Source organism: Gallus gallus, chromosome 11, assembly GCF_016699485.2.
Source record: "Gallus gallus isolate bGalGal1 chromosome 11, bGalGal1.mat.broiler.GRCg7b, whole genome shotgun sequence".
NCBI lineage: Eukaryota > Metazoa > Chordata > Aves > Galliformes > Phasianidae > Gallus > Gallus gallus.
The window spans coordinates 13,908,138-13,933,382 of record NC_052542.1 but is presented as its reverse complement, the minus strand read 5'-3'; the positions used below and the strand labels follow the sequence as shown (position 1 = coordinate 13,933,382).

At 38.4% G+C, this 25,245-nt stretch overlaps 1 protein-coding gene across 2 annotated transcripts in view; it reads right to left on the bottom strand.

Moving 5' to 3' along the window:
- WWOX (WW domain containing oxidoreductase) overlaps positions 1-25,245 on the bottom strand; it is a 472,878-nt gene that overhangs the window by 242,352 nt on the left and 205,281 nt on the right. The window contains exon 9 of one of the 2 annotated variants that reach the window (XM_046899484.1): positions 16,449-16,996. The exons of the other annotated variant lie outside the window; for it this stretch is intronic. Within the exon in view, the coding sequence (XP_046755440.1) occupies positions 16,919-16,996 (78 nt within the window). The 3' untranslated portion in view covers positions 16,449-16,918. Of the gene's footprint in view, positions 1-16,448; positions 16,997-25,245 lie in introns of those variants that run through there. 2 annotated transcript variants of the gene reach the window in all.

Genomic DNA, 25,245 nt, shown 5'->3' with positions numbered 1-25,245 from the left:
GGAAACAGTACGGAAAGAACCATATTGTTCAGAGAAGAACACAAGAGTTGGTTCCTTTCTTAATGAGTTAATTCCTTTCTTGTTTAACAAGCTTCTTATACTAAAAAGCCCACTTCACCTGTATTTGCACCAGCTCCTTGCTGCCACCTGAGTGACGCATTTTCAGCACAGTGGAAATGAATGCTATTCCTCAACATGAGTAAAAGTAAAAAAAAAAAAGGGTCTGAAATTTTACTGCTTTCCATTCAAATCTACAAAGATGAATTCCTATAAGTCATTCAGCTGTAGCACAATACTTCTTGTGCTTGTAGCCAAATTAAGTACATGCTTTTTTTAATTTTGTGCTAAAAAACTTGCATACACACGCTCTGTCCAAAGAAGTTTGTAAGAAGGCTAAACACCTATCAAACGTTTGAAACGGGGAAAGGAATATTTGCCAACACTCTGCTCTGAAGTCTTTCCAGTCCAAAGCTGGAAATTGGAGGCTGAACAGAAATGCTGAATTTTTTAAGTATCTCTTTGTGCAGAATTGATCCTTATGGCTGATACAGAATTCATCTTAGAACGGACACTCATAAAGATGATGTTGATCACTTTACAACATGGAACCTAAGGAGTGCTCATGTGCTTGCAATAGTGGGTGACAGCTATCACAGTTGTTCAGGTATGCTAGGATTTTTGTGGGATTTTCTTTTGCCACTGCACTGCTAGGTCAGATGTAAGGAGAGACCCCTTCTGCACTGCAAGAACAAGAAAAAAAAAGACTTTATGTTGTAATTCAAAAATATTTCTATTATGAATCAATCATTTAGCGTATTTCAAAGAAGTTTGAAGGATTTTCCTTTGAATCGTTTCCCACTGGGTGCCTAGGAAACAAAACATCTTCAGGGCTAAATTTCAGGGGAAGTCTTGCAGGTTTTAGTAAACTTCTCCTAGCCAGTACTTTACATGTTTCTGTTTTCTGTGCGTGGCAATACTCCCTCATAACTCAAATGGGATTAACCAATTAAACATTTCCCAGTAGTCTCTAAAATAGCTGCTCTTGGCATGTTTTTTGCATGGAACAAACCTCAGCGGGAGGATATGATAGAAATCTTGCACTATTTAAATATAGAATTGGGACATCAAAGAAAGGGTTGTATTGAAATAACATGGATAATTAAGGAAGTGGAGAACAGTAATAACTGATTTACATAAAATGCTAATAAGCCTCTTGACTTGTTCGGCAGTTTCTGCTTTAGGCATGGTAACTGCGGGTTCAAATTTGTGTACTAATTTTATTTTAGGGTTTTTTTTTCTTTTTCTTCCTTTTTCTCCCCCTATTTTTTAAGCTCTCTACATCCAGGCCGGCCAGTATCTGGCAACACGTTTTCTCAAAACAAAACCCAAATCTAATCAGAATCTGAATGGAAACTTAGGTAAAAGTTTTGTTCACATTTATATCCACACACACACACAAAGTGTAAAGGCCTTTAATTACTTGCCTGCATGCATATGTGTTCAGACTGTATCCCTCTCAGTTTGGCTCACTTTCATGTCACGCTGAATAGTGCCTTACAAACAAATGATGACATATGAAAAACGTTAAATGCTCTTCACAATTAGCAAGGCTTAAAAACTTGGAGAACAATTGGAGTGCAATGGGAGCGCTGTGCTTCCATGGTGAGGTGCTGCACGGATGGAATGATGAGGGCACTGCACCAGCGCTGTAGGTTATAGCTATTTTATACCGTAGCCTTGTGCCATTTGCTTCTGCAAAGAAATTATATGCTCTGAAATTCTTGTTTTATTTTACTCTCTGACTGATCTCCCCTCACACTGCTACAGCAGCAGTGGCTTTGAGATGTGAATGTGAATGAGTGTCTGAGCTGTTCCTTCAGGACATGTCTGCGTATTGACCTTCAGCTTACCCTGTTTCCCTGTGAGCCCTCTAAGCATGATCCATCGCTTTCTCAGGCCATTCTCCCTTCACCCCATTGATGGGTTTCAGAGCTACTTAAATTTCAAAGTCCTGATGCGTTGCAGCAGTGGCCGGGGCTCAGCTTTGCTCACTTATAGATTGTACAAGGTCACAGTAAGGGAAGGGGAAAAAAAGCCAGAGCATTTATCAGGATGTATTGCTTTACTTTTTCTATCCATCACAAAGGCGATGATTCTATTTTAGTGAAAATCCATTGAACTCAGATCAAGTCAGATGGCTGTTATCATTGGAAACTCAAGAGCTGTCACACCATAATTGGTACAAATGATGAACACTGAAACGTGGGGCTTGAGGATGCTTAATGGTCTTTAGTGAATTTTTTTTGTTGCTTTTTAAACACCACAAAATCATTTACTTAAGTAATTTCATTTTGAGCATGCTAAGATTTTGTTACGCAAGAACAACTGACTCCATTACAATCTAACAACATCTGAGCAATTAAACCCTGTACACCAATGTGCCCTCTGCCCTGTACACACATACACACACACAGGTACACACTTGTGGACCACATGGACAATTACAACTGTGTGTCTCAAAACAGAAGCTCTTCTGATTCTGCTCATCTCCTGAGATGTGTTTTCTACTTAGAATAGTCAATGACACCATGCAGTATTAACAGGAACTTCTGCAGCAAAACTCTGCTTTGTATTTTGGGAATTAGGTTTGGCAAGGCTTCCCTGCAAGAAGGAGCTGTGTGTATGAAAAGAAAAGGAAACGAAATGCGACTTCATTACTCCACTGCCCTCTCAATGACAAATAACTTGGTGAGTCTTCTACATTAAAAAAGAAAAATAAATAAAATTGGGAATCCCAATCATTCATCCCTACACTAAAAAACTTTCATTACATAGATACGGAACTAATAGATGTTATTCAGTATCATTACAAAGGTGTTTGAGTTGCGACAGAAGCATGGTATAGGGGAATCAGAGTCACAGAAGGCAAAGGAGCAGAGTATTGCCTGCACACCTGACACAGTTCTTTCTTCCCATCAGCCCAGGCACACTCATTATCCTCCTGGTTAAGCTTCCTTCTACTTTCTATCAGTCATGACAGACTCACTTTTTACTTACTTGTTTTGATTACATCATATGCACATAAGAAAGATCAGCTATCCCAGGTGCTAGGGGAGCCTGACAGATAATTAAAAATGCCTCTCTAATTAAGAGAAAAATAGCAACAGACAACAACTTTGCTCCACAGAAAAACAAGCCAATCCACCAAATTGTTATTTTCCTATTGAAATTGCATAATAAAATATCTGCCACCCAATTTTTGAAAACAAAAAATCCAACACCCGACCTTCTTCACTTTCCACAAAACTCATTCCCCAGACAGACGATGCACAGTACATATTCAAAGTCTGCACGTTCAGCTTCACAATCACTATCAAATCTTTGCCTTCAATACTCTAGCACACCCACCTGAAAATGGTAGAGGAAAGCTATGGTTATTAACTAGGAACGTCCTAAGCTACCTGGAGCTTTTTATTGTTTAAAATTATGCTTAGACCTTAGGTTTTGACCTCCTTTCATGGAGCCTGAACAACCCATTTTTTATGAGAAGTACCTCCAATCATACGAGATCTCAGGAGGGAGGGAAGGGACAAAGGATGCACAGCGCGTGGTGAGGCCACAAAGTCTTTGGGAGCACCTTTAAAATTCCTGCACAGTGGCATTAATAAGCTGTGCTTCAAAAAGCAGAAAACCTTAAATAAAGTGGTAACATGGCTTTAAAACCCTTTTATAAATGTTAAAACAAAACAAAACAAAAAAAATTGGACAGCCTCAATGTTTAAAATACTCTGTTTTCCCTTAAAAAGGAAACCATACCTTCATCAGTGTAATAAAAAGTTATCACCATTTTTGTGGATGTTTTAAATGTCCCAAATAACATCTCATACATTTTTAACTGAAGCCAACTGGGCATACACTGCATGCTTAGTGAGGAGCAAGCCACAAAGTAAGATCTGAGTTATGCATTTTCAGTGGTGCAGTGTCCTGGGCAAATAACTGATTTCCTCCCGTATCACAGCAGATATCCAAACAGATGTAACAGCTACAAACACACTCAAAATGCTTACACTGAGAATCTTCTTATTGCTCACTGATTTCCAAGATAAAAAAAAGAATACCCTGCAAGCACTACATTGATTCAAAATAGTCAGTGATTACTTTCAAAATAGTTGGATTTGCTCTCACGTTAGGGGACAGGCCAATGACAGAGCACTGAGCCAGAGGATTCCAAGCGCTCGTAACAAGCAGAATGCTTTGCTCCTTATTTCTTCACTTGAACTCTTATCCGACAGGGCAGGTCTGAAGAGACCTCCCCAGTTATACTATGGGCAAAGTTAATTTGTCCCCAACAAAATTTCTGCTCTCACCTGTTTAGGCAAACAAGCATTCCATCTCCTCCTGTCTCCTTTTGACAACTAGCTCAGTACTGAGCTTCTTCCAAAGGAGATGTTACACCAATCAGGCGTTTGCATTTTTATTCTTTAAATCTCTTGCTTCCTACCCTATCCCCAAACCTGTAATGCAGCATTTCCTCCCGCTGAGGGAAAGTATCTTCACCATTTCCAACAGCCCTGATGCTTCCTGTTGTCCTTCTGGGACAGTGAGCAGCAGGGTGAGGCACTATTACACACGGGGCTTCAATTCCTTTGAATGCTTGCTCTGAACATTTGCTGTGTACAAAGCCAAGAAATGGATGTGCACAGTTTGGGGCATATGCTTCCCAGGTCCCACACAGCACAGCAAGGCCTGCCTTCTCAGTTCCACTATCACACGGCTCCCTGGGGTCTGCCCAGGTCTCTTCCTTCTCCATACAGTCACACCTTTCCAGACCACCCTTGTAAAAGCCAGAATCTCTCTGACAAAAATTGGTGCATATCCTGACAATTCAGTCTGAGCAAAGTTAGAAACTCTCTAATTAAAAAGTTTAAAAAGAAAAGTCAGCAGAACAAGTTGAAATCCTTTAGCTTCTATTCTACATCAACAATGGCATGTTTTCATCATACTGCTCTTACAGCTTGTGAATATTTATTGGCCAATGTCAATAAAGCATTCAGAAATCCTGATATGGTATCAAAGTTCCCATAGAAATGTGTAACACTTACTAACTACAGCCTATGGAGAAACGGGAATAGAAGAGGATGGATTATGCAATAAAAATATACATACAGCATTTCCAAGGAGCTGGAGAAAACAAAATAACTAACGTGTGGCAGAAGAGAGGACACCTCTGCACAGTGGATGACAGCAGCATTGGGCAAAGTGGGCCTGACATTGCAGTTCCCCATCTCAGGTAACAGCTTTAGATTCACTTCCATCCACCAGAGATGTCAGCAAGGAAACAAAGTTATGTGGCAGCTGCTACTGTATTTTCCTTATCCATATAAATGTATTGTAAGGTGGGAAATAAGGTTAGGGGAGTGACCTTGAGGTATGGTCTTCAAGACAGTGATCGCTATGTAACTTCAGCCTGAATATGGCAAATCAGAGGAAAAACAGAGGATGACACCAGTACATTTACTGTGAAGAATTAAACCTGCTACGTGCTTTAGCACAGCCCGTCTGTGCACTGGGAACACTTCTGTGGCTCGTATGCTGCCCCATAAAGCAGACAAGTTTTTTCATTACTGGATGGTAGGAGTATTACAGCAAAACTCTTCTCTTTCCTGCTAAATCTCTCTTTTCAACCCCTAATCTCCCCATGAAACAATCTAACAATGCTGCCATTAGGTAAGCAGGACAGCAGGGCTGCAAATCCCTGTGGATGGATGCCTGCCCTGTGTCAGCACCATGTGCCCACCCGTGCTTTGCTCACTGGGTTCATCCCTCCTGGAATAAATCGTGCTCTGCACACCAGCACCACGGCCAGAGTGGGTTTCAGGGCAATTAACGTTACTGGAGAGTGCCCATTCTTCAATAACCTCCCAAAAACATCCCATAAAGGTACCGAAGCCTCTCATTCCTTCACTATCTTTTGTCCCTATCAGGTTTACCTAATAGATGATCCTAACAATTCACATTGGCAGTCCTTTGTAGTGTAATGAACACTATGTGGTCTGATGAATGCAACCACTGCACAGAAAACGTCAGTTCTTTCATTAAGAAAACCTTCCCAAGTTCATTGTATTGAACCGGCGCTCCAGCTATTAGGCTGATACATGACACAGTCAATTCCAGTTACACTTTAAGTGACTATTCATGTTCAGTGAATTCAATTTTTAAACCTAATTTATATATGTTTAGATATTTACATGAATGCACATTTCTTCCAATTTACTCTTAGATATCTTTTTCTGAGTTTTCTACTATCGGGGCAGGGGGGTGGTGGGGGGCACGGGGAGGAAAGGGATTGTATTTCCCAGCAGATCCTGGAAATGTATAGCTGATGGAAGAGACAGAAAATCAAATCAGCAGCTTCCTGAGAATATACTTGCATACAACTCTGAATTGCTTGTAGGTAAAATAAGTCACAGTGTATGTTGATGGGTTTTTTTGGTCTGTAAAATAAAATATGTGGGTGAATTTCTTTCCACAATGACTGTTGCTATTTCATATTTACTTCTTAGGACCCATTTTCTGATATTAGCTAATACAGTACCTTCTTGTATCTAGTATTCCCAATTAGTATAACGTAAACTTTTAAAGCAGGCAATTATAAAGTTAAGCTATTGCTGGTACTGAACAGAAAACACCAGTTCTTTCATTAAATAAACCTTCTCAAGTTCATTGTATTGAACTGTGACTCCAGCTATTAAGCTGTGCGATGACACAGTCAATGCCAGCTATAGTATCAATTCAATTTAAGCATCTTTTTGTTATTGCTATCCTTTCTGCACTTTCTTTTAACCTTCTTTATTTATTGATAATTATTAGAGGGCCATTGGTTCCAAAAGATATGTATCTTCTCATTATACATATCCTCTACAGCCCACAGTAATAACATTATTTCTGTACAGATCATGCTAAACTCTTTGAAGAATTTACAGTGTGCACAGATTAAGATACAGCTCTTTAGAAATAAAAACCAGATAAGGTCTTTTCTTGTATCATATCAATATCTATCTACAGAAATTTTGCTTCCTATACATGTATTAAAAAAGAACAGTGTCCTTCTTTTGAAATATATTACAAAAATATTCCTATTAACCTGGATTTGCTTTAAGTTAAATACAAGGCATCAATTCTGCATTTCTACAGTGGAAAAAAAAAAGTTATATCCTGACTTCACCATCCTTAACATGTTTGTGGACTAAAGCTCTGCTCTCTGAGAAGTAAAATTCTTTGCTTAATACTCCAATTCATAAGAGAAATTACAATTATGGGATGCAGGGAATTTGTGGCTTGATATCCTTTGCAAGCAGAGAAGGGGATGCCCTTCAAAGTTAGAGGGTAATCATTATTGACCTTGTGCATTCAAGACAGCATAGCAGGTTTCTATATAAAGAAACTTACAGGGAGGTCACTGAAGCACTAGTGAAGAGACATAAAGAAGGAAATAGGACAGAATACAGCATCGGTTAAGGAAGTTAAAAAATTAACTACAAACAGATTTGGTAGGGAAGACAAAAACACAAGAACATTTTCTTTGCAAGCCCATTCAAATTTATGGTTCTGCATTAAATGTCCATCATCTGTTAAGTAGCCTTTACAGTGTAATTATTAACTTTCACAGTTTCTGCAAAGTTTTTTTCGCTTCTGCCCCAGCACACCGTGTAAGCACGCTGTGGTTGTTGAGCACAGAGCCATGTGCTTAGGGCTGGCAATGCGCAGGCAGGACTTTGCATGCTGATCTTCACTCCTTTACTCATTCACAGGGTGTCTGTTAATCCTTCTTTGTTTTAATTTACCTGTCTGCAGAATAGGCACCATAAAACCACCAGGCATCTCCCCAGGGTTCTATGACACTTAGTTCGGCACTTCAAAAAGCACACTTAGTAGAGCATTTTGAAATCATTGAAAGAAAAGCATTATGTAAAGAAAAATAAATTACTTTAGCATGATGAGGTTGTTTGGAAAATGTTCAGCTAAAGTGCTCTGGTAAGAAATATTAAAACACCTGGGATACACAATGGCTGCCTTCAGTACACCTTTTTCCTTCAAACAGAATCTTGAAATAAGCTGTAACACAAAGCAGGTCCCATTTACGTGTACGATCCACTCCCATTTAATTAAATCACAGTCGGTATTATATTCATATTTGTTCTTTTTCCCCTCTAGATAAAGAACAAAAAAAAAAAACCTGAAAGAGAAATTAAAAAGCTGAGATCTTACTTTGTTACAGGTGTAGCAGCGGAGACACAAAGCCAGTTACCTTTTCACCACCTCTGCCAACTCTCCACAGCCTTGCAGTGTAAGGGTGGCCTGGATAGGCAAAGCGCCCTTTTCTGTTGGGTGCTTCATCTCACCAACACCACCCTGCTACACAGGTCAGAAAATGCAGTCTTAACACACAGAAAACCTCCACCAGAAGAGTCGGTCATTCTCACAAATAGACATCCACAGCATCCTAGGAACAATCCACCAGGTTGACTGTTCTGGCCCTTAAACTTTCCCTCCTCCGCCAGCTGACAGCACACTGTTTCCCAAAATATGTTTCATTTTCAAGAGAGAGATTTATTACAGCCCTGTTATCACATTCATACCCTTCCTGAAGAGATAAAAATAAGAAAGACCTTACAAGAAGATGTTGTAGCAAAAGCTAAATCATAAATGTTTGATAAGAAATGGCTAAATCCAGACAAATAACTGTTCAATCCCACTTTGTATTAGGCAGATAAAGTCGTACAGGAAATCAATGTGATCTATTGAAATGAAAAAAATGTCCAGCTTCGGGACTATATGGTATTATAGAATATCTGAAATTATAAATGGGCTGCTTCCATAAGTGTTATATAACAAGAAGTTGCACCGTTTTTATTTATTTTGTGCTTATGAATGTAAAAGCAGGATATGAAAGTCACTATTTGTCAACAGGGCAAACGTGGGCAGCAGTGAAGTAGGTGAGTATTTATAACCTTTTTACTTTCCCACTCTTGAAGAGAATACATAATCGTCTCTGGGGATAAAAGGAACTTCAGTCACCCACTCGCCCTGGGCTCCTTTTTAGCACAGGCTGACAGATGTGCTAAAATTATAAGTGAAGTGTTGTGATGTTGACTCCTAAAGCAGCAATCATTAAGGTTGAAATTAGTATCCCCTCCCAGCCATTCAAATGTTAAAAAGTTCTGACACCGGGCATAATTGGACAACTTTACCTAGTGGGGATAGCATCACATTTTATCCTACTGACTTCTTTCTGCCTTTTTCATCCCTGCTCCAATTTAAATGAAGCAAAACAACTTTTCATACATCTTTCACTTACACAAAACAAAAATCTGCTTATGCAGAAAGACATCTCAAAAGCAGACATGAGTTCACAACTACATATACAAGTAATATTGTTTAAGGCTATATTATTTCAGCTGACAACAGTATTTTAAATAAGTTGCAGTTAGAAAGAAGACTGAAGGGAAAAAAATAAACAGATGTCCTAATATGTATTAGCATCTGCTGAAAGAAAATACTCGTTTCAAAATGTAAAATATACTTTTCTGACTATATGAACTAATTAGTTACAATCAGCACTAGCGTTCTTCAGTCTTTTGAAATCAGTGTTTCACATATACTGTACTTGCATGTACTTGAGTAAATCTCCAGCCAATACAGCGGTTGCTACAAATTACAGTAAGTGTTAAAAGTTTTCAGGAATTCACACAATTAGATCTCAGGTCATTTAGATCAGCGTGAACTGGAAAACATGTTAATGTGTTATCTGCACTACCACTTCCTCAAACACTGCTCAGTTTGACACATCATTAACCAATGGGCCATCACCTGCTAAATACTGGATGACTCAAAGCCAGATTTCGACAATGGCACAGAAAGAGTAATGCAACTGTATTTCCAAGTATTCTTGTGGCTGTCCAAAGAAAAATGATGCACATGATTATAAATGCATTTGTGACAGATCTTCCTTTTTTATGCTATAAGAAAAACAAGGTATGTTTCAAGGCCCACGCTGTAATGGAAAATACAGGAAAGCTAACTGGGAAACCTTGCCACTGTTTTAAAAGCAAATAAAATTCAGTGTTTGTGAATGTTTAATCTTTGCTACTGAGAGTTAGTTTTGCTTTCTAATGGTTGATGGACACATCTATTTCTGGCACAAATATAATGTTAATATTGTGACTCTCATCGACCTGTACTGTATGTTGAGCCATCAGTTCAGCACCCTCACCAAGCCCTACACCCCATTTTTCAGGGCTGCTATCCATCTACATCTGACTGTGCTGGTCTCACACAGGGAACAGACACCTCTGAACCTCTATTACATTTCTGGCTGTTGAAGTCTGACCTGGTCAATGCATGAACCTTACCTCCAATAAAAGACACGAGGCAAGCTAACGTACCCAACTCGTCTCTGCTTTGATACCACAGCACTGCAGCCAGGGCAGCAAGCGAACATTTTAATTGACAATGATTCTCAAGGTGGTTGCCAGCCCCTTCTATCCTATACACTCCTTTGCCATTCAGCTTTATTGAGAATTTGCTGCCCAGCACACAGGCTGGACAGCCTTGTGCTTAAAGGATGCTGTGCATAATGGGATGGGAAGCACCGACACAGGCTGTGAGGATCCTGTGCCAAGATTGAGGGTGAGATACAGAAGTCTTCAGTTTAATCCAGTTTATCCCTGATTCACTATCAACATGTCAACACTCACCCTAGATCAACTTCTAGATAGTCGTTCTCACTGATGACTTCCTAGATTTTCAAACAAGCATTTTCATGCTTTCTTTTATTGTGTTTACAGATCTGCCCACAAGCATCTGCAATATTATCTCATTATCTTTCTTCATACCCCACATTAAAATTCTCCTTTTCTTTGCTATCTAATCTTTTCTTTTGCATCAAAAAAATCGTGCCTAAAACAGGGCCTACCATATTGATTAATATGATCTCATTATATGCTTGTTCTTTTTTCTGTGTGTATCCTTGACTTTTGATTAACACTTAAATTTCAAGCAATACAGACTCAGAAGAATCTTTCTGGCTTTATTTTGCATATTTATTAATATGGCAGGGTCCTCATCTGTGACTAACAGTCTAGGCACTGCAGTAATGATAATTATCATCATTTTGTTGTTCCTTCTTTGTTGATATATAAGCATGTAAACTGGATTTTGTTTTCTGGGTAGGACTGCCAGGGATGACTGCAAGGAGTTCTGCTTGAAGAAGAAACCCAGGCGCTTTTTGTAATGGCTTTCAAACTAAGGGCTGTAGTGTTTTGCTTTGTTTTATTAAAGGAAATTAAGGATGGGAAAAATTTTAGGGTAACAGCCAGGAAAAATGGTTTGGAAAATACTAATTAGAATGAATATGTGTGATGTTGTCAGGAGAAACAGCGCACACATATTGTAAGAAAATATTGTAAACATAATGTAAGAAAATAAAAGAATAATGAATTGCAAATTCTGCTTGTATCAACAAGGACGTACTGGCATAACACACCACAGTGACAGACAGTCTCCACATAAGAGAGAGAACTTGAAACGGTAACTCTCACTGATGAATCTACTAAAGCTGAGAGTTCAGACACTGAAAAATCCCATTTAAGAACGGAAGAACAACCAGTACTCTCCTCCCAGATTTTCAAAACTGAAGGTAGGAGATTATCTAGCCTGATGCCAGCACCCGGATTACATTTTTATATATTACCATGCTATATAACTAATTATATTATTTGGGAACCAAACAGGGACTGCACATGCAAACACTTCATCACGACTGTATAAACCATACCTTTATTTGGAATAGGAATTATGGTAAGGATATCTGAAGCTCTATTTTTCTTAGACAGAATCTGTAATGTGAAGCTGAAAACTGAGGAAAAGGGCAGACAAGCTTAAAAACAAGTTGCTTGTGACAGTTCTATCAGGAAGAAAGTGAAAATGCAAATGAAATAGACATTTTCTAAATACAGTTTAATTTATAAATAAGACTTCACATCACAGATTTGTTTATCCTCATTTGGTGATAATTGTTCACAGCAGAATATATCAGAAAATTCTATAATAGGAACCACAGCCAGGAAATGTTAAATAATTAATCACCCTCCCAGCCACTTGCATTTCTGTTGATATAAATGACCGTATAATTCCAAACCCAATTATCACTACTTAGCCATTCCATTTTGTAGTTAAAATCCCACAAAATTAAAGTGCATCAATTGTTAATGGTAATAGACCAGACAAGGGATTAAAGATTATTTTAATGTTTATTTCCTGTCAAGAGGTTTTTTTGGCAGGAAGCACTACAGACAAAAGGGCTACATTAAGATGAGATTCATACAATGTATTTAAATCTACTAACTTCTAAAAACCTTATGGTATAATTGCTTGTTTAATCTACTTGTTCCCTAAAGATGCCAGTGGGGGATTATCAAGTCAAGTTCATTATATCTGCTTCTTAGAAACCAAAACATTCCTTTTAACTTTCCAAAAAGCAGTCAAGCCTACCAAAAACACAGCTCCAACAACAACGGAAGTGGAAAAGACTACTCTGAAGTACAAAGACAGCCAGATGACTGTCAGGACATTTCTCTGTCATATTCTGCTTGATTTATTCTCTTTTACTAGTGGCACTACGTATCTCCATAAACGATTTGATCCTTGTGAACACACTTAGAACAGTCACTTTAATGCCAAGAAAACAACATTAATTACAGAATTTCTTTTGTCTGCCACTGAAATTGAGAGTTTTCTCCTCTTTTCAGAAAAGTATTTATGCAAATTAATTATATGGAGAAATTCTGGTTCAAAGATTACTTTGTTTTCTTAAAATGCGAAGCTATCACAACTGATGGCAGTATTTTTTTTTATCATTAACATAGTGACTGGTGTTCTGTTATTTGGGTGTGAGGGTTAAGGGATCTGGGGAGGGGGTTACAGCTTATACTGTTTCAATAAGCAGCAAGAGCACTTCAGAAAGGCTTTTCATCTGTGTAAAATTATAGACATGCATATGTATCTTGGGTCTTTTATGAAATCATCAGGTTCAGAGCTGGCACTGAGCGTGATGGTTATTTTAGGCTGTGTAACCTCATTCATCTGATTCCAGTCCATTTCTGTACAAGCAGAAATGTACATATGTACTAAAAATAAATGCTGAGTGGGAAATATTTGCATCGATGTGCATATGCGTGCCCTTCTTCATCCATTCAGCATTATTGCAGAATTCTCCAAAATCTCTGGACAATTTACAGTACAAGAACATTATGATATCCATTTATTTTTTTTCCTGCAAGAAACTGTTAGCCCGCATATACCCAGCGAAGCAGCACATTAAATCCTAATCCAAATAGCAATGTACATAATCACTTCAAATTGTATCAATGGCAGGTAGTGTTGCTCACTGTGTTTTAGTACGAGTCCAGTCACTGCTGGGCTGAAACTGACTTTGACCCTTTCTCTTCTCTCTCCCCTTTATAGGAGAGAAAGACAACCAGGGCAGGTCTGTGTCATTAACGCTTCAGTGCTGTCATGGAGAAGGGATGTATAGCCTAAGTGATTGCTCAGGAGGGCAGTGAAGAAGCTCCTATCTAATACCTGGATCACCTGGCAACAATACCTCTAATTAGTGAGCAGTAAGTTTATTAAACGCCCAGTAGTGTTAATAACTCAAATGTCATCAGATGCAGGTATTGAGAAAGAAGCTTCTAACTGAGACAAACTGAATAGTTGATCATCCCAGAGCCCCAGCTGCTTCAGGTCATTACACTGACCATGCATGTTTGGCATAAAGGAGCACTGTAGAATTAAAATTGCTATGTAAGGTGCTTTTCCCTCATTTCTCCTGGTCTGCATGCCCCCTGTCCAAGAAAGAATTAAAAAAAAGACTCCCCAAGAAAGAATAAAAAACTACACTGTTCAGACTCCCTATCTTCTGAGATCTGTGAGAACAACCAGACATGGTGTGGAAACCCATTCCATAATCTTTTGCTAACATAAAATTTACTGTGAATAAGGCCCTGAAATACTATGCACAGCTTAGATTTAAACTTCTGAATGCCATCGTTGCAAGAATGCTTCCATTATAATAAATACCTCACCATGACATGATATCCTTACTGCTTGGGTTCTGGGAAGAGCTTAAACAGCCTATCCACAAGCATGTTCTTGCTGGCCAAGATCTGGCCTAATTGAGGTGTTCTTATTTAGCAGGCTCAAGGCATTATCTGAGGTAAAGAAATGCCAGCTTCTTGTCCCCAAGTATTACAACATGGCAATGAACAAAGCAGGTTTGGTTTCCAAGACTGAAAATCTCTCTGTAATTTTCTCTTCCAGACTTTATCAGTGAGAGGAATTAATCTGCGGAAACAATGCTTCCTTCAAAATTCTCATGTTCTGTATATTTTATTTTTGAATTATTTTGTTAATAATGGTCTCAGCAGCAGAGAATATGCGTGAAGTATCTGCCCTCTTTATAGATTTCCTGTTTCTGCAATTTCACTTGAAAAATGGCAGTGCCCTGCCATCTGAAGTTTTCAGTTTGTTTAACTCTAAGCAAAAGACAATTAAACAACCTACTGTATATGGTCATGAGAGCATAATTGCTCACTGGTGCTGCTTGTTGTGTCAGCTGCCACAGTGAGCAGCAACATTTCAGTTTTCCCAGCCTAGCAAGACTGCTGGAGGTTACCGACTATGGCAGCGGCCTCACACTGAGGAGAAAATATTTCATGGGCAAAAGAAATTTCCACAGTGTTCTTGAGAAGCTGAGTTAGCACAGAGTAAAGCGAATAGCATTCGTGCTGGACATGTATCTGGAAGGGCATTCTTTAATCACTTTTCTTAGAAGCCCACAAAATAGTGTCCTATCTGCTGGCCTTTTCTACGTTCTCACACACTTTCTTAAATACTCCCATTTTCAATAAACATTCTTTCTTCAAAATCCCTGGAAGTAAAGTTATATCCCAAATCTACACCACTTACACTATTCTCTGCAACACTGAAGTTCTTGGCAAGAAATGAATTATCAGCCTCTTAATAAGAAGTTGATTAACACTTGAAGAATGGATGGTTAGATGAAAGACAAAGATAAATCGAGCCCTTCAAATCCTGCTTTGGGTAGAAATCATTCCCAAACCAGACTGACCTAAATTAGTTCCCATGTGAGAGATGTTCAAGGCAGCTTTGTGTATGATCTGGTGTTCTCACAAAGACATTCTCAGAGCTGGTCCTATTTTGCCATTCCTAGACAAGTAACTTGTAGATATGACTGTCACAGACCAACATTTGATCTACCACTATTGATAGCCTCTACCATAGGCTGAAATGACAAAAAATAACTTAGATCACAAATGCACATGCAAATCATTGCAGTTCTCAGTCAGTCTTACACGCATTCAGGACAACCTGCTATCCACATCAAAGACAAAAAGCACAATATTAACATCATTCCCTGTAATGGCAATGCAAGGGAATTCATATTAATGGGAGCCTAAGAGTAATCACGGTAGACTCTTGGTATTAAGATGAGGAGTATTAATTTTCTAGAACATAAAAGCATAAATGACACCTACATCTCTATGCAAAGCCAATGCAAATCAATTGCCTACATGCAATTTAATTCATGATGCTTGGTATATCAACATGGAGACAGAACTCTGTGCAGTCAACAAGACAAACAGGTAAACTGTATTTCCAAGACCACTGTCATTATTTAGTGATTTTTCTTTCTTGGTATACAAGAAAGTATTTGTTTTCTTAATGAGTGCAAAAGCAGAACACAAAGCATATGCAAAGTGATAATATAATGGTTGGACAATAGAGCTTAAGAGAAAAGGGATAATGAATTAAATTAAAATGGAGGGAATAAAACCATTTAATGTGATGTTTTAACCTTACTAATATCTGTACTGGAGAGTTAAGTAAGTTCCCACTTTCAATTTAACTACATTATTTTCATGAATTTCTGATTAGTTTCTTTGGTTATTTATTTGAAAATAGAAGAAAATAACTATATATAATCTCATAATCATTACCAGTGTGCTATACTGTGAAATGGGACTCTGTAATATGCCAGAGCAGATTTCTCAACGTACTATATCTCAGGAGCCGCCAAATCAAGTCTGCAAAGCATCTGATTAAGTGAATATTCTTTGGTTTTGCTTTTGCTTTCCTAAATAACCTTCTACCCCTACAAGTTCATTATCGCATTAGAACAAAATCCAATCCGTTCTTGCATAGCTATGTTGACACTGCATCATCAAAGGAAATAAAATGCACCTTACTTACTGAGGTGACTGGTTACAACTTAGATTCCACATTGGACTAAGACAAAAGCTGCCAGTTTTTTTGTGGTAATTCTTCTGCTTAGGAGTGTCTGCTGAGAGCACGCAGGCAGGCAAGAGTAGGATGTAACATAATTTATTCAGAAAGAATACTGAGGGGTACAAGTGCTGGAAAAAAAGGTTCAAGCATAGCTCTGTCTAGTTTGCCATTGAGTTAAAGCGTACCCATGAATATTAAATATTTATTCCTTTCTTCATAGTCCTGCCCATTCCTCCCGCTCATTTATTTGCTTAATTTCTTTATAAACATTAAGAATTTACTTTCACTGCATAAATAAATCAAAAGATGAGGAACCTTAAAACAGACAAAAGGCTTTGGGAGTTTTGCTACTGGCAAAAGGCAAAATTGCTGCTCATGGATGTAATGAGTCAACAACCAACGCATACATCTGGCAGAATTCCTGTACTTTAGAATCACGGGATATATGGCCTCATTTTAGTGTATACAGCTTTTTCTAACAAAGTTGATTCTGCAGGTTTTTTTGCAGTTACTTATAGTTTCTTCCATCTCCACGTCTCACTCAAAGCTATTATGAGTTCATCAGTAATATCCAGCAGGACATCTTCCCACCTCTTTCATCAAAGTCAGAGAAGTTTTCAAATATAGGCTGTAAAACACACAGACATAATAAGACAAACTACTTTCTGGGAATAATCCAATTCAAACTATGAAGTAAATTCATATGAGTAAGCTCTGCTCGGTGTATTTTACTCTGTGGGTAGGTAGTAAAATGTTCTTCCATCCCGGAAGACTTTATTTTATAATTCTTTCATCTGGGATTCCAGGAAATGTTAAGATGTTAACTATCTGACAGAGTTCAAATCAGTGCCAAGCAGTTTATTATAGCACAGGTTTCATTCCCCGATTCCAGGGGACATGGACTTCTGATGAAAAAGGTGGAATAATTCTTGCCTCAGTGTGTAAAATCAAGATCAATTTAGTAACCCACTCCTCTAATACTGTATGTGCAAAGAAATAATTTAGACTCCTAGTTAATTTGAGTATTGAACTGAAATTCTGCAGCTGCTTTCTGCCAGTCCTGAAAACAGAAATTAATTTCAATGACCAAGTCGAATGGAGTGCTGCTCTGTCAGGTAATTAGTCATCGTCTTTTGCTACTCAGGGTCTATCGCTGTGCTAATCCATACATAAACCCCAGTATTCCCCTAGTCACTCACAATCTAAAGAGCCGTTTAAATACTTATTTCTCTCATTCAATCCTACCCCAGATATCACCTGCAAAATGAGCATTCTTTCATGTTTAGCTTTCTTCTTACTATTTACTGCCAGCAGAATTAATGCAACTGATTTACATTTTCTTTTTTGTGTTTGATCAAGTCTGCTGTTGATTAAGTAGAGCTTAAGGGAAAAAATTATACTTCTGCAGCTTTCCTACTTGACTTGCCCGTTTATTAATGAAAGAAGCAAGGATATTGATGGCCCAGAAACTACAAGTGCAGCAATTAAAGGGTATGTCCTTCCAAGCTTCTAATTAAAAAAGAGTTCTTTTGTATTAAAAGATATAGTTTAATGTCGTATTTATATCTAATTCTCACTTCTGCTGTTTTGCTTTTTTTCCTTGTTTATTCTTTTTTAACAGAATTCTACTGGGAAAACTTAGATCAGGCAGAATAAAGAAACTCCCTGACAACAATTTCTGGAAGCTTTGTTCCCAAACAACAGTTTTAATGATAAAACAACAAAACCAACCCTGCGCCCTCCAATCCTCCCCCCCCAGTCATTAAAACAATGGAATATCCATTGACAAATACCATACTCAAAGCAAATCTGGGCTATTTTTCCCTTGTGTATGTCAGCAGAGTTTGTGCAGCATCAGACTCAAGAAAACTAAAGATTTTTTACACCAGCCCTTTTGGACATTTGAAGATAATGAGACCTTTCCCCCTTTCTACTACCTTCTTAGTAACCAAGTTCTACATTTACTATTTACATGTCAAGTTTTTTATATGTGCTCATTTCTGCCTCCTATATAGTTTGATCCATGCAGCTCCTATATATCACTGCCAGCATTCTACTATTATGCAGAATCAGTCCCTCGCACATTAACAGCATATCTTAAACACCAGACCCACAAGTAAGTAAACAAACGGGACTCAGCACCAGCCCCACTTTTAAAACATCCTGCACACAACTCAATCTCCACCTGCACATCAGATATCTCTTCCAGATTTCTGCACAGCACGCTTCTCTGATTTAGCAGCCAGGCCCCCAGAACTCCCTGGGACATAGTGCTAAAAATAGGTACAATCTAAAAGTTAAAATCTAGCACTGTACATAAGTAATGGCAGGTATTGAATAACTGTTCCCTGCACTGATGTTCAAATGGGAAAAGAAGTAAAACATCTTCCTCTTCCTAGCTTCTGTCCCTGAGAATGGGGAGAACTGCTGTGATGAGATTAGATAGGTAATCTTGTGTATAATCAGATTCCCAATAGGCAGAGATAGCTGCGCATTTAAGGGTAGTAAACTCTTCTTAAAAGAGATACTAAAGTGAATCTTCAAATTTCCTAAAGCTCCCAGATGGACAAAGTCTATTAACAAGAGGGATTCTTCCTTAGGGCGGAACAGAGTTGGACATGTTGCACTCTTCAAAGACTGCGTGATCCCAACTGTCCGTATTTCTCCTTGAACCATCCCAGATTGAGTCCCACTGTTCGCTTATTAACCTGAAAAAAAAAAACGTGGAGGAGGTGTCCTAAAAGACCTTCTGGGATTGAAATTTCTCAATCGCTTCAACTTTTAAGGGACTTCACAGAAATGGTGACCCTCACAAGTACCACTTGAAAGACACAGAAGCTTTAATCTTTTTCAATGGAATCGGAAGAGCTCTTATCTCTCCTCTGACCCTTTTTCCCCTCTAGCTTTACACTCCTGGCACCATTGAAAAGTTGGAACCATTAAGTTGGTGTCAAGTGGCTGTGCTATTCATATTCTATTATAGTCAATGACAATTAACAGTGCCATTTAGAAAAGCCAGGTACTGTATTACACAATTGGAAAATTGATCTTATCTGAGGCTCAAAAATCAGCAATGTTCAGACCTCAACTCACAAAGAAGTAAAGAAAGAAAAGTGGAAGAACTGTCTGACCTCAGTACCACACAGCAAAAAGCCACGTGCAAGGATTAAAAATAACTTGGAAGCGGCCAAATGTCTGTATGAACTCTGATTTTTATCATCAAGCAAAATGATGTTAGAAAGAAGTGTACAAATTCAGCCGAATGCTTGATGATCACCTTCAAAGTTGTTATTGCAGACAGAATGCAACATCTTAGCTTAGCTGACACATCAGAAAATGTCTGTGTTTCAATTCCAAGCTCTTTGCAGCACACGCCCACAGGCAAGCACCTCTGCACCTGCAACATAATCTTCATTTCTAGTGTAAGCACTGAACATCTATTTTCATGAATGTTTTTCCTAGAAATGAGCACACGCACATTTTTCTTCTAATGAATTACTGAATGGATCTTAAAGGAGAAAATTAACATGTAACTCTCCACTTTGGAAACAGAATGTATTCCCATGCCAATGAATCTCAGTATTAACTACAAACCTATACAACAGTTCATTACAGTTCAGCATATTTGCTTGAAAACATGGGGAATTTCAGATGCAAAACTCAATTAGTCATCTTGAACGTAACTTCAGCACCCAAGCTAAGACCTTTCAAAGTAAAGGATGTACTTGTAGAACTAGGAACGACTCCAGTTCACCATCGTTGCCCCATTTCTCACACCTCATCTCAGAGGACATGGTTCCTCAGTGCCACATACCAGGGGTCACTGGCTTTGGGCAGAATCCAACAATAAGTCTTTTTGAATCAGCAACTGTTGTGTTACATACAGCCCCCGAATGAGTACTGACTAACCCATGCAACTGCAACATGAGTGGATAACTGACAGCCTGGAGAAGCATGGCTGCAAAATTGGTAGTCACTATTTCAATTCAAATGTTGTCCCTGAAGTACCTTGCAATTGGACAGAAAAAGCTCTTCCATTTCATGTCAGGTCCACAGACTGCCATGTGCCACTACACACAACTCTGTTTCAGCATGCTGCTTGCCAGGCCAGGACCTGGGCCACTCGCACATCCTGAGCTGCTGTAATCACAGAATCATAGAATGGTTTGGGTTGGAAGGGACCTTTGATACCATCTAGTTCCAATCCCCCTGCTATAGGGGGGATGAATCTTTCATCTACCAACACTCCCAAATCCTTCTCCTCGGGGCTGTTCTCACGCCACTGTACATCACTGCCTTTTTTTCTCCCTCTCTTCACTCGATTTATAACATATCTATACAAAATACTGGAGAATAAGGCCTTACACACATTACCCTGGAGCCCTCAGTTTATATCCATTCCAGTAGAAAAAGCAATAGTCCCAAATCCACCTTAGATGCATCTGTAGCTGACTAGCTTGTAGTCTATTGGCTGCTTCACCCAACGCCAAGTTTTCCTGGGGAATCATGTACAGCCCGAGCACTTTGTCTCGGCTCCTTTGTCTGTTCATCATTTTACTTCACAGAATACAATAAGAAATCATCAAATATTTCAGTTCTCCAGCACAAGGTCTCAGATTGTTACCTTAATGAAAACCATAGAATAGGCACAAAGCCACTACGGTTATACTTAAAAATCAATCAACTCCCTATTGGTCTTATAATTTGTATACCAAATATCTGCTTTAAAATGTTCACGAGCCTCAAAATAAAAGCTACAGGGCTTATATCTTGGACTTATATCTTGGTTCTCTACAACTTTAATATTTGCAAAATAATGCAAAATCTTATATAGGATTCTCTGCTTGGCACCAGAATTCTATTCTACTCTTTTATTTCTTTTGTTGAGAAGTAGAAGAAAATTCCCAAACTACTCCAGTGCAATGAAAATGACTTTTATTCATATGGTTACCTTTATGTCCACCATAAGCATTCCACAGTACTAATCCTTTTAGGCTCTGATCCAGCAAAGCACTTTACTGTGTCTTATTCTTAAAATTACAAGCCTCCCCACTGATTTCAATACAGTTATATTAGGGATGAACTTGGCGTACTGTAGCAAAAATAATGTTAAAAATACAGTTTAAAAAACAAGCAAAGAAAATGAAAGCCCAAGAAGCTTCAATATTTCTTTGTTTTAAAGTCAGGCATTTGAGTACAGTCCAACAGTGGGTTATTTTTGTACAGTTAGGCCAATTCAGGTAAGGAGCCTCTTTGTATTAGAGATGCATCGATTTCAGATCTAGGTGCTTTCAATAAGCTTCTTACACCCAAATGTTACAAGGACAGGGACTTAAAAATGTCAATTACATAAATAAATCTGTAAGTATTGATAAATGCCCCAAATTAAATGAACCCACTTCAATCTAAGAGGCTTTGCAGCTGATGTGGCTGTAAAACAATAAGAAAACCATCATAATTTGCATTTTTATAGCAACATTTATCAATAACTCAAATATTTATCACAAACACAAACTCACTACAGACAGACACTGTATGATGGTAGTGCTCTGTTTTGACTGTAGAGAAACCAACCCATGGCTGGACACTGGCCTACAATCTTAAATTGGTATAAATAGTCATTGTCTTTGGCCTTTTCTTTCTTCTTTGTTTTTGCCAGTGCAAGAATTTATATAAGCATGCAATGAACCAGATCAGGAAACCAATCTGGCTGAAATATAAACCATCAGAAAGTGCTGACTTCAATAATGAAGAAGTCCGCTCATGAGAGCAAGAGTCTGAGACTGCTTAAGATAGCATTTGCCCCAAATAAATGTACATCACATCATATATCCCAGTGCTCAGAGCAGCAGCCAGAAGCAGAACCACACATTTTGCCAATTTATTCACGTGAGCCATGGGGGTAAGCTAGGATAAGAGTCACAGTGCGGATGGGAGACATTTACTGAGTGGTTTCACAGCACAGCTTCTGATTGCTGTGGAGGGACAACAACATTTAATTTGTCAAGGATGGCTAAATACCCTAAGTAAGAGGGCTTTTCATGTAAGCATCTTCCACTGACTTCCTGATGGTTTCTCCAGCCTTATCAGACTGCCTCCCCAGTTGGCTCTCAACTGTACTGTTAAGCTTGTGCTCTACCACCATTTCAAGCAGTACACGAAAGAGGCTGAATGCATTAGGTAAATGAATTCCTGTGGACATTGTGAAGGGAATAATGCTCTCCTATTTGGTTTATCCAGTGCTGCAATAAATGTGGGCGTTTGGTTGTATTTTTTTTTTTAGCCAAGGTGCTGCAGTAACCCAAATGATAGTCATATTACACTTATAAAAGGCAACTTTAAGAAAGATCTTCCTGCAATAAAAGTGAGGATTTTTTTCCCTTGGCATCTCAGCTTGCCATAGAAATGAGTGAGTTGCTGAATTTCTGCCAAGCATAGATGGTTCAGCATGCTATTAGATTAGTCTGTTTATACAGAAACAGCCAAAAATAGGAAACACACAGAAGCTATTAAAGATATTGTCCTGTGAGGGAAATATTTGAATGGTTTTGTTACTGCAACTGGGAAATAAGATATGAGTCAGTATTAATGTGATAAAGAAGTTAATGTGTTCTAAAGCAAACAGTTAGTTTCTTGAGCTTGTTTCTGAGCTGACAATAAAATAAATGTACAGACAATTATGTAGGGTTGGATGAGCCTGCAAGTATGTGTATCCAGCTTAAGGCTCAGCACTGCCAGGGGGTTAGAATTGAAACTCTGTTATCAAGTAATGATATGCTAACCCCAGGTAGTCTCCAAAGAAAATGGATGATTCAAAAAGCCATGCATCACTGAGCTGGTGGAAGAATGGTCAATAGTGTTTAAGCTGTTCGAACTGGTCAAAGAGAATTTCTTAGAAAAGTTCCTTTGCCTTCCTCATTTTACAATGGATTTCCTAATCTTTTTTTTTTTTTCTTAAACTTTTGACAGGGTCTAAAGAAAAAAAAAACCACCTTGGGGTTTTTGTTAGTTTGTTCATTTTAATCAGGACAGTGGTGATATTTAACTGTGCATTTTATTGGCTTTCTGAAGCGCCAGCATGGAGAAAGTTGCCTGCCCTGCATGTGACAAGCTCAGCATTCACTTCTGAACAGTCACAGACAGTTCTGACGACCTGACCTCCTTCTCCCTCCCTATGCTACATATAGTAAACCTAAATTAATTCTTAAATTGTTTTGATTCCCTGAAACATCTAACATAAAGTAAACAAATAAAAAGGCTATTATCAGCGTATATATTTTCTCTGCAGAAATCGGATTCTACAAACCGAAAGACCATATCTAGCATTCTTTAAGGGTCAACACATTTGACCAGTGAACAAGAACAAGCCCAATGCTAAATTATTCTCCCACTGAGAAATACCCCTCTGCAAGTTTCTTCTTTTTTATGGTGAGAGTGCCCCAAGCCAAGCATCTTCCCTGACCTTAGCTCACTCATTAGGACATGAGAAGAAGAGCAGTGTCTTAAAGTGCACAAGGAAACTTACACTAGTCAATGCAGGGTAAAATTTCCCTAGCACACAGAGGCATTTGATTAGCAGGAGCCTCTTGAACTCTACACCAATGGTTCATTTCCAGAGGGATTTGAAAACTGGCCTCAAGTCATTCTGGGATATGATAACTGCCCTTGTAACGTACATACAAAGATTACGCACAACATTTGGAGTAGGAAGCAGCTTCAGAAACTCTCTCAAGATACCACAATTAAACACATTTACGTTGCAGACACAGAAAAAGTTGCAAGTGAAGTAATAATATTTACAGCAAAACCTGAGAACTCTGAAACAACTAGCAGCCAGATCATGCAGTCAAGCTTTTCCTTGGAACACCTACTAAAAACCAAGTCAAGCTGTTATGTCAACAAGCCTAAGGACTCCAAGTCATTTTGAGGCCCTAGTGGAAATTTATCTGTGAGATAAGAATATCTTTCCATTCAGCTCAACAGAAACCAGGCTTGTTTATTATTTTTGAACCTAATTCTTTACTCCAGGCAATAGAAAGTATGACTTACGTGTCCCCTGACAACAGCCAGATAAAGACGATCTCGTCGTCCCCCATTTTTACAGGGGACCCTCTAAAATTGAGAGAATACACTGTATTTTCCTTTGTTACTCCGTGTTTCCTTTTTGAACATGCAGTCTGTTTCTAGAATGGAAATCTTCTTAGCTTGAGAATGAATTTGCAACACCTTTTCAGTATTTGTGGCAATGTAATAGGAACCAGAACGGTTCAGAGCACGTATTGCTATTCCATACGTATTACTACATGTTTAAAGCATATCTTACTATTTCTGTAGGTAGAACACTGGAGCGTTCTCAATTCATTTCTTGTTTGTGACCGTGCAGTAAGCACCTGTACTTTTAAAATGGCATAAGCTAACAGAAGAGGCATAGCAGTTACTCTGAAATGAAAGAACAGACACAGGAAACACAATGTGCCTTAAAGATGTACAGGAGGTTTAAAAATAGAGAACTTCCTTTTTCAGTAAAGGGACAACATAACACCAAAAGACAGTAATGTATTTATGCTTGGAGCTGGAAGAAGAAAAAGGAGCTAAGTAAGTTCTTCTGGGCACCCATCTCAAACCGAATGGATGTCTTTTAAACAAAAGCACCTCTGCTGCTTCGTTTCATTTTCAAGCTGTACCGTCTGAACAAGACAATGGAAAAGTTTAATCTCTAAAACATGAATGCTGAAAACAAATGCATTAAAAAATACCAAGCCAAAGCTATGTTGGTGACACAAATGTGAAAAATGGAATTGAAATAAACTGTGCCAGAAATCTATTTCTAAAAATATGTCTTTACAGTAGTGATATTTATAAATTTGACATACTCTA